This window comes from Caretta caretta, chromosome 5 (assembly GCF_965140235.1).
Source record: "Caretta caretta isolate rCarCar2 chromosome 5, rCarCar1.hap1, whole genome shotgun sequence".
Classification (NCBI taxonomy): Eukaryota; Metazoa; Chordata; order Testudines; family Cheloniidae; genus Caretta; species Caretta caretta.
Genome location: NC_134210.1, coordinates 72,272,839 through 72,283,380, shown reverse-complemented (window position 1 = coordinate 72,283,380; position 10,542 = coordinate 72,272,839). Strand labels below are relative to the sequence as shown.

Here is a 10,542-nt window from a genome sequence, read left to right as displayed (position 1 = left end):
TTTGTTTGGTTAGAAAGTTGGCAACCTGATCCTGGCTCTTGCTACAGAGACAATGGACTTTGGGTAATATAAGGGGAGCAAAAAGACATTTTAGATCTCCTTCACTAAGGGGACACAGGGTAAAGCAACCTTCAAACCTGTGAAACTTGGATCCCCCTAGTCTGGAGGAAGTGTTTCTACTGACATACCATATTTGAATTGAGGAACTATATTCATATTCACAACAGACTATTCATTTAATTTGACCACAACAATATAACAATTATTATGAAGGCACAAAGTGGTCCTTTCAGCCATAGGATTGGTGCAGTAATAGATAACTTTCCGAAGATTTTCTGTAATAGTGTAAAATGTTGCAGAATGTTTTATTTTCATTCCTATTTCAGTCTTCCCTTTGGCTCCTATTCTGAGGTTGTTGGTTTGATGATTTTCTTGTGGGGTTTTTAGACTGGAGAACCTTTTATTTATAATTATCATAATATTTTCAGGTCACAAGTAATTGAAACTCTGTTAGGGCAAATTTTTCACTATTACTAGTTTTTCAAAACATTTCTAACAACATGTGCACTTGTACTGGTTAAAGGGACAAAATACCAGGCCTAATTTCCTACAGATACAGGTTTCTTAATACTTAAAAGTGAAACTTATTATATGTACTTAAAGTGCTGATATTAAAAGTATTGTGAGAGGTAGAATTGAAAAATAAAAATAGGATGTTGATATTGCAATGCATTGCCTATTGCATTTCCCTGTATTGATGAGAATGTCAGTCCTGGATTCCTGTTTAAATTCTAGAGATTACCTCACCCTTTCGTGCACCCATAAAGAGACTATAAATCCTGATACTGCTATAGGTAATGGAAGTTCTTGATTAGTTTAAATGTTAAGAGCCTGTGTCTGTGCAAAAGAAATTCTGTCTTCTGACAACTGTGAAGTTTATATGGTATGCATAGATTCATAGATTTTAAGGCCAGAAAGGACCAATTAATCATCTAGTCTAACCTCCTGAACATCACAGGCCATTACTCTTCATCCACTTACTCCAGTACTGAGCCCAACAACTTGTTTGACTAAAGCACATCTTCCACGAAGGCATCTAGGCTTGACTTGAAGACTCCAAGAGAGGGAGAATCCATCACTTTCTTTAGTAGTTTGGTCCAGTAGTTAGTTCAGAACACCTGAAATTGCAAGTGTCAAATCTGTGCAATCATTAAGTTATTACAACTGGTGACCAAATGTTACACAGGAACTCCTGTAAAGCCCAGCTGTTTGAGGAAGAGTTTTGCCTGAGCGAGGAAAGTGTATAGTATACGTGTAGAATGCTTTCTTCTCCTGGATGGAATATCAGATGTACTTAAGTAGTTGACTATGTTACTGTAAGCAGTTTCTCCCTCCCATAACACTCCCTGGCAGCAAGTCATGGCATTGCAAGGGGCTTTACATCTCGTGTTCCCTCCCAAGCCCTTCCTTGATACCCATTATAGCCTGTCCCTATTGTGTCTTCTGTAGCCATGCCCTCCAGCCAGGTCACTTACAAATTCCATCCCCTTCCAGAGTAACAAACATCCAAATGTAAGTATAAATAAATAGCCAGACTAATAATTCTTCCACCCCTCTTAGGCTACACTGAAGTCCTCTCCTGTTTTGCTCCTGCAGAGTTTCTCCTACCTTGCTTATTCCTAGCAGGTTTTCCCTATTGCCTCCCGTATACAGTAGCCTTAGCAGCTTCCCTCAGGAATCTCCTTACATCCTACAGACCCAATTGCAGGGTCTCCTTCACAGGAGAGTAACCTGCTCCTGGGGGTGGGGGCGGTTCTTCCAGCTTGATATCACTAGGTCCTTCCCAGAAAAGGAACTCCCCTTACATCTCTCTCCTGGGTCACCTCTTCTAGACTGCACTCACAGCTCTGAATAAGTCCTCTCTGATCCTCTGCAGCTGGATCAGTCATTATAATTAGATCTCCAACACACTCCACTGGCAGGTAAGTCTCTGGTCACAGACAAGGCTGAATCCAATTTACCTTAAACAGCCAGCCAGTCTGTGACAGTCACTCTAGGTAGCTGACCTACCAAGGATGTAACCCATAAAATTAAGGAAATTCATGGAGATTCTTTTTAGCTGAACTGGTAGGAGCCTGTGTTTTTAGAGTAGGCTTTAAGGGTTGGGTTTTTTGTTGTTGTTTTTTTTTGCTTTGACAGTATTTTTTCAGCCAACCGTCTCAAAAAAAACATTTGAATGTAGATTTCATCTCTAACCTTTCATAAGAGATTTAAATTCCAGGACAAAAAATTGAAATTAGAAAAATAAAGTATTTTAGATAGTCTGGTAGCTGGGAAGATGGGCAGGAAACAAAAAACCACTGCATTTTCCCTCTCTTCTCCTTGCATCATACACAGCAAAAGAAATGCTAGTCCAAAGCAAAGTCCATCCAAAGGCAAGAAAAAGTCAAAAATACACATGTGATGTAGTAATAATGAATTTACACCATTTTTTTCTTGTGGAATAAAAAGGGGCTCAGTTTTCTAGTGATTTTGAAAATGTGAAGATGGATAACTTAAGGTTCTTTTTAAAATATCAGCCAATGCAGAACCTGTTATTAGTGAGTTTAGGGCTTCTCAGCAGGTGGGTTGTGACCTGGAAATGAGTCGTCAGAGTTACACTTCAAGGGTTTCAAACCTAATACTTAGTTCACTGAACCACCCTGCTTGCTCATTAATCATTGATGGCTGATATGAGAATAAATACATATATAGTGATTAAAACTAGCCCTTAGGTGATCAGATAGGAGGGAGATGAGCCTGATGTAAATACCTATAGATAGACTGAGCAGAATGGACAGGAACCAGACATTCCTGTCCTGGAAAACTGTCCATTACCAGAATATACCACCTGGAGTGGACTGTGTGATTTATATGGACCCGAAAGAAATTGTTGCTGCCCCACCGATGTAAGAAAATAACTCATCCAGGTTACATGATTTGGAATGTCTAGTCCAGGGACAGCAAAATTTGGGAATGTTCTCAGTTTGCTTCAGCTTTTTCATGTCTTCAGTGTTTATAACGTATTCAAAAGGTTTCTGGTAACTGAAAATAATACACTGAGTTAATGATAATATGTAGCACTCTGTCTAGCTTACATGGGCTGTGGTACCATATAGTATCTGGATCTCTCACCATTTTTATCCTCACAACACTCCTGTGAAGTACTATTCTTCTTACAGGTGGGGAACTGATACTCATTGACTTGCCCAAGCAGAGCAGAGGCTGCTTAAGACAATCTGCTGCCCTAGGCACAACTTCAATGTGTCACCCCATCCCATCTCCTTAGAAGTTCAGGGCAGGGACCTGCAAACCTACACCAGCCTTCACCACTAAAACCAGCTGCTCAGCTGAACCACAACCAGACATGGGCATCCCCCTGAACTCCACACCCCCATCTCATCCCTTCTGCCTGGCCTCTTGTGCTTCACAGCCTCAGCCTAGCCCCCCACAATCTGCACCCAGCAACTCCTGCAACCCAAGTGCCCCCCCTTTTTTGGATGATCCTGCAGTTGAGAACATGCAGCAGCCACAGCATGCATGCAGCAGCCACAGTGTGAATCTAGAGTGAGGGCAAGTGACTGGGGCAGCAGCAGGGTCCCTGGGGGCTGGGCACAGAGCAGCAGGTACAGGCTCAGTGTGGAGATGAAGCCAGGTGGGTAGCTCTGCTTGTAGCCAAAGCCCTGGCAGCCAGTGAGGAGGAGCCATGAAGAGGAGCCCTGAGCTGCTCAGTGCCTGAGTCATGGCTAAAAGAAAAGGAGTACTTGTGGCACCTTAGAGACTAACCAATTTATTTGAGCATGAGCTTTCGTGAGCTACAGCTCACTTCATCAGATGTTTACCGTGGAAACTGCAGCAGACTTTATATACACACAGAGAATATGAAACAATACCTCCTCCCACCCCACTGTCCTGCTGGTAATAGCTTATCTAAAATGATCAACAGGTGGGCCATTTCCAGCACAAATCCAGGTTTTCTCACCCTCCACCCCCCCACACAAATTCACTCTCCTGCTGGTGCTAGCCCATCCAAAGTGACAACTCTTTACATAATCAAGTCGGGCTATTTCCTGCATAGATCAAGGTTTTCTCACATCCCCCCCACCCCCATACACACACAAACTCACTCTCCTGCTGGTAATAGCTCATCTAAACTGACCACTCTCCAAGTTTAAATCCAAGTTAAACCAGAACATCTGGGGGGGGGGGTAGGAAAAAACAAGAGGAAACAGGCTACCTTGCATAATGACTTAGCCACTCCCAGTCTCTATTTAAGCCTAAATTAATAGTATCCAATTTGCAAATGAATTCCAATTCAGCAGTTTCTCGCTGGAGTCTGGATTTGAAGTTTTTTTGTTTTAAGATAGCGACCTTCATGGCTGTGATTGCGTGACCAGAGAGATTGAAGTGTTCTCCGACTGGTTTATGAATGTTATAATTCTTGACATCTGATTTGTGTCCATTTATTCTTTTACGTAGAGACTGTCCAGTTTGACCAATGTACATGGCAGAGGGGCATTGCTGGCACATGATGGCATATATCACATTGGTGGATGTGCAGGTGAACGAGCCTCTGATAGTGTGGCTGATGTTATTAGGCCCTGTGATGGTGTCCCCTGAATAGATATGTGGGCACAATTGGCAACGGGCTTTGTTGCAAGGAAAAGTTCCTGGGTTAGTGGTTCTGTTGTGTGGTATGTGGTTGTTGGTGAGTATTTGCTTCAGGTTGCGGGGCTGTCTGTAGGCAAGGACTGGCCTGTCTCCCAAGACTTGTGAGAGTGTTGGGTCATCCTTTAGGATAGGTTGTAGATCCTTAATAATGCGTTGGAGGGGTTTTAGTTGGGGGCTGAAGGTGACCGCTAGTGGCGTTCTGTTATTTTCTTTGTTAGGCCTGTCCTGTAGTAGGTAACTTCTGGGAACTCTTCTGGCTCTATCAATCTGTCTCTTTACTTCTGCAGGTGGGTATTGTAGTTGTAAGAAAGCTTGACAGAGATCTTGTAGGTGTTTGTCTGAGGGGTTGGAGCAAATGCGGTTGTATCGCAGAGCTTGGCTGTAGACGATGGATCGTGTGGTGTGGTCAGGGTGAAAGCTGGAGGCATGCAGGTAGGAATAGCGGTCAGTAGGTTTCCGGTATAGGGTGGTGTTTATGTGGCCATTGTTTATTAGCACTGTAGTGTCCAGGAAGTGGATCTCTTGTGTGGACTGGACCAGGCTGAGGTTGGTGGTGGGATGGAAATTGTTGAAATCATGGTGGAATTCCTCAAGGGCTTCTTTTCCATGGGTCCAGATGATGAAGATGTCATCAATATAGCGCAAGTAGAATAAGGGCTTTAGGGGACGAGAGCTGAGGAAGCGTTGTTCTAAATCAGCCATAAAAATGTTGGCATACTGTGGGGCCATGCGGGTACCCATAGCAGTGCCGCTGATCTGAAGGTATACATTGTCCCCAAATGTGAAATAGTTATGGGTAAGGACAAAGTCACAAAGTTCAGCCACCAGGTTAGCCGTGACATTATCGGGGATAGTGAGTCATGGCTGTGATCTTACCCATGCCAGAGGCAGGAGTGCTTCCACAGCAGCCTGGCTGAGGGCTGCTTCCTGCTTCCCAGAGCCCCAGCTGGTGGCAACCCTCTCGCATGGGCAGCCCTGTCAGCCTCATCCCCCATACCACCACTGCCCATGGAAATAGATGGGGAAAGTTCCAAAATTTGCTGCCCTAGGCAGCTGCCTAAGCTTGCCTGTACCTAGATTGGGCTCTGCCCAAGGTCACACAGGAAATTTGTTGTAAAGCAGGGAATGGCACTTAGTTCTCCCATACCCAGGCTAGCATCCTTACTACTGGACCATCCTCCTCCTGCATGGTATGGATCTTAACTAGTATAGTTTGTCAACTGAGAAACCTCCTCCATAAGGCCACAATCACCTCATGGACTCAGTCACTAGAGGGGGACAAATACTGACACACTCCTAGTGTGGGCTACATACATACTTATGTGAGTGCTTACCTTTTACCCACTCAATAATCTCTTTCACTTCAACTGAACTACTTAGGTGTGCACAGATAAGCACATGCACAAGTGTTTGCAGACTCAGGGCCATAGCCTTCTGCTTGCTTACAAAAGAACAGAGGGGAGAAGGGAATATAAATGTGTGACAAAGTATAGAATCACAGAGTTGGAAGGGACCTCAGGAGGTCATCTAGTCCAACCCCCTGCTCAAAGCAGGGCCAATCCCCTGATCCCTAAAGGGCCCCCTCAAGGATTGAACTCACAACCCTGGGTTTAGCAGGCCAATGCTCAAACCACTGAGCTGTCCCTCCCACTAGACCTTCCTCTCAATTTTGGCTACTAAATAAATATTGCAATAAAATTCCTAATTTCTATCTGCTCATGCTTCTTCAATATGAAAATCTTTGGAACTAAAGGACAGTACCTAGCAATCACTTCCACCTGACAGAACTACCTTTAAAACCAAACACCTCCAGGCAGTGCCATGTGGCAGGAGCTGTATTTTCATCTTGCATTTCATATTCATCAATCAGTAGAAACCCCGGAGCTCCATGATAGCCCCAGGCAAGACGGGCTCAAACGGGTAGCTTTTATTCACCCCCCTCCAACCGCACCAACACTGGGATCTGAACCCTTTGGAAGTTTTGCGAGGTTAAAGCCACCCTGCCCCGTCCACTACCGATTTGCCCAGGACGGAGGCAATCTAGGGTCCCTCCTCACGGCCCCAAAGGACCATCCCTCGGGCTGGTTTTGCAAAGCCGCTGCGGACCAGCTGTGCAATTGCAGCCCGAGTCCTGTCCCGGTGCGCGTTGCCCGCAGGCAGGGGCCAGGCTAGCTCTGCTGCACCTGCACGTGGGCCGGCGGCTGCAGCCCCGGGAGCCCGGCGCGTGAGGCGCTGGCCCAGCAGGGGTCACTGCTGCCTCAGCGCCTGGCGCTGCTAGGGCCGGGACGGGCCACCGGAGCAGCCGGGCGGAGGGAGGAGAAGCTGCGCCCGTAGCGCAGGAGCTCGAGCAGCCGCCCTGCTGCCTTGCCGGCCCCGGCCGCCACCATCGCCCCTGGAGACGGACACAGCTGAGCTGCGGCCAGGGGCCGGCCCGGGAGAGCCGCAGGTCCGGCCACAACGTGGCTGCGCGCTCGTTGCTCCCTGGCGGCAGCCCCCGCGATGCTGCTGGAGGGCTGAGGCGGCGGCTCCAGCCACCGGGACATGCTGCTGTTGGGACGGGAGCTGAGGAGAGCAGGGCAAGTCACCGCCCCGGCAGGCGCGGGCAGAGGCGGCCGCGGCGCCCCTTGGCCCTTCCTGAGCCACTGGGGCTTTTCGGAATCCGAGTGCGGGCAGCTGCCGGGGGCAGGTGGAGCCGCGCCCCGTCGGGTCCCAGCCCCGCGCCCGCCCGGCGTGTGAGGCGCTCTCCGGCCCTGGGGAGCTCTAAGGACAGAGCTGCTGCGCGAGGGGCGCCCCGAAGCCCCAGCCGCCCATCCTAGCGGCAGCGAGCCCGCACGTGCGGCGCCCAGGGCGCGGGGGAGCAGCAGCAGCGCGGTGGCGCCGCAGGGGCGCGCTCCGCTCCGCTCTGCTCAGTAGGAGGAGGGGCAGGAAGGCGAGGAGAACCGGCTGGGCCGGGCGGAGAAGCGGGGTACTTCTGCACATGGCCCCGCGCCATGCGCTGCCAGCCCGCGGCTCTCCTTTCCGCCTAGGTAACTCGCCCCCTTGTCTCTGCCTCCCCTGTAAGGCGGGGGTGGGTCTGTGGCTCTCCCCTGCCTTGCTGTGCTCTCGTTCTGGACAAAAGAGCAGCCTCCGAAATGGGGTGGGAGTGGGAATGTGGCAAATGATTAACCCGGAGACACGGTGAGAACAGGCACGGAGCACAGTGGGTGCTAACACAGCCCATGTGCACAGGGGTTTAAAGAACAGGGCGGAGACTGACCCTCTGCTGTACCTTGGCAGGTGGGACCTGGGTAGGGACTGCGCTCTCCTGGCCCATTGCGACGTGATTTTTCTTTCCCACAGGGCAGCGGAAGGAGCTTCTAACTCCCCGGCCTTGCTGAAGACTTTTGCAGGATGCCCAGGGAGGAGAAGTTGTTTAGTGTTTAGCTCACCATCTTTATAGCAGCTGGATACTCAGCTTTCCAAGATCCAAGAAGTACCTGAACGCCTGCATCTCCTGGGATCGTTGTATTGCATTGGGACTGCTGAGATGAATACATTTCTTGTTCATTAGCGGTGGCATTAATTAAACGCGCAGCTTTTCCCCCTTCTGGAGGTTGGGGTCGCCTTTATCTCTCGTTCCCGTTTCAGCCAGACATCAAAGCAGTGATGGGTTGTTTCTGTGCTGTCCCGGAGGAATTTTATTGTGAGGTTTTGCTTCTGGATGAATCCAAGTTGACCCTAACCACCCAGCAGCAGGGGATAAAGGTAAGCACAGGCTGTGTTGTTTTCATTAGGGTTACCCAGGCACTTGTCAATAATGTTTGAAATGCTTTGTCTAAAGCCCAGCAGTAGGAGGTAAATCCTGCCTGGGAAGGTGCTGTTCAGAGAGTGGTTATCTAAACATGCTCACTGCTAATTACTATGAAATGGAGAGGTTATGTACTTTGATTAACATTTGGTTAACTGAAAAGAAGTTTGAATAGTGAATACTTTTTAAAAAGCCCCAAAAGGTGAAAAATCATTCCATAACTTTAATTCTCAGTTACTCCATTGACAGAAATTCACCACAAAAACATGTGTTAATGATGTGTGGCCTTCTAAAAGATTTGCTAAAGTTAATTTCCTAAGGCTAAATGGGTTATTTTATGGCATACACTTGTTTGAACAGCTTCCAGCTGTTCTGAAGGACTCATGACATTGTGTATTAGATATTTATTACATAAAAAAACCAAGAGCTCAAAGTCCATTGCTCAAGAGTTAGGAAATAGCAGAATTAAGACCGCCTTTGCAACCTTAATTTATCCCCTTGTGCATGTGCACTATGATACAATGTTTAACTATGACCATATACTATTTTTTCCACAGTGCCTTATTCAATGTATAATTGGTACTTTGGGAATTATGAGGGTTGTGTGGTGAATGAGTCTGTAAGATCCTTGCCTTAGTTGCTGCAGAAGTGGAAAGGTGTATGCTTTTGGTGGGGACGAGGGCAGGGGGGGTCTAGGCCTGCTGGATGCCCATCCCCTCCACCAAGTGGGAGGAGCCATTGGACTCAGGCTGCCAATTGAATACTGGGGACAATACATGAAAAAACAGACACTGGAGTGAAGGTTAAATGTTAAAAATTGGGAATCTAGCTGAAAGGTGTGTGTGCCTGTTGTGGTTGTTGGGAGATGGTGAACCTAAACCCTCCTGAAGCTAAAGGCTCTGCACTGCCATTAAACCCAGGCCACAAACAAATTCTAGGGACAAGAAATGAAAAAATCAGGGATGGGATGGAGGTAAGAAGTTAAATATCAGGGAACTGGAAAGGGACACCAAGCAGAGAACGCCTGCCAGAGCCCATGACTCCTCTAAGCCTGTCTAAGGAGTCAGTGGACACCATCCAGAGTAACTTTGCTTGGAGGCATGACTTAACAAGGGAATGGAAAGAGACTCCACAGTCTCAGAGCACTCCCCCCAGCCCCTGATGCAGCTTCATCATCCTGGAGTGATGGATGGCCATGTAGGATGGTGTCAGGGAGGAGGTTGACGAGGAGGCCCTGTGACTTTGTGGGGCAACTGATGGGATGTGTGTAAATGAGGAGATACAGGGGAAAAGTGCCGCCAGAACCTCAATGAAAAGTTCTGGAGGAGCCAGAAGAGGGCTGATGCACTCTACATAGATGTACACCATGGTCTCCCTCTCACTCCAGAAAGGAGAGGTGTCGGGGGAGTTTGTGAACTGCACCAGGTACACACCTGTGCTCGTGGCTCCATGAGTGAGCCACTAACTGGTATCCATGGGCCCTGGGGACCAGAATGGAGTACAGGTTGGCCCAGTGGGGTTCATCCCTCTCCTCATGTGGCAGCAGGTCCCACCACTTTGGATCAGGGTGGGACACAAGGGCAAGGAAGTATATTGGGTAACCTTAAGCAAAGGCAGCTCTACCAGCTCCACCTATAATTACATAGGGATTTATTACCAAGATTTTAAAAACTGGGTGCATGAAATTAGGCTAATAAATCCATATTTAGTTGAATACCAAGCAACTTCTAGTGACATTTGACTTCAGTGTTCAAATATGGAATTAAAAATCTAAATGTAGGCATGTAGTTTTGAAAATCTTGATATATATTATAATTTATGTTAAATTTACATATTTGGTTGCTCGTAAACACAGAGACTCAGAGATATAAAAGGAGCATCCTACAGAGAGAGGGCATAGAATACAGGACTGGAAGCGACCTGTTGGGTCATCAAATCCAGTCCCTTGCTATCACAGGCAACTCCATCATATAATCCCATTCATAGATTTATCAAGATCCACCCTAAAACTAATTAGGTTGTTTTCCCCCATTACTCCTATTGGA

General features: G+C 47.5%; 1 protein-coding gene across 1 annotated transcript in view; it reads left to right on the top strand.

The window, feature by feature from the left end:
• The first annotated feature begins 8,321 nt into the window (after positions 1-8,321).
• Positions 8,322-10,542, top strand: part of EPB41L4A (erythrocyte membrane protein band 4.1 like 4A) — a 223,712-nt gene continuing 221,491 nt past the window's right edge. Inside the window, exon 1 of the mRNA XM_048851753.2 lies at positions 8,322-8,454. Coding sequence (XP_048707710.2) covers positions 8,356-8,454 — 99 coding nt within the window. The 5' untranslated portion in view covers positions 8,322-8,355. The remainder of the gene's footprint in view (positions 8,455-10,542) is intronic.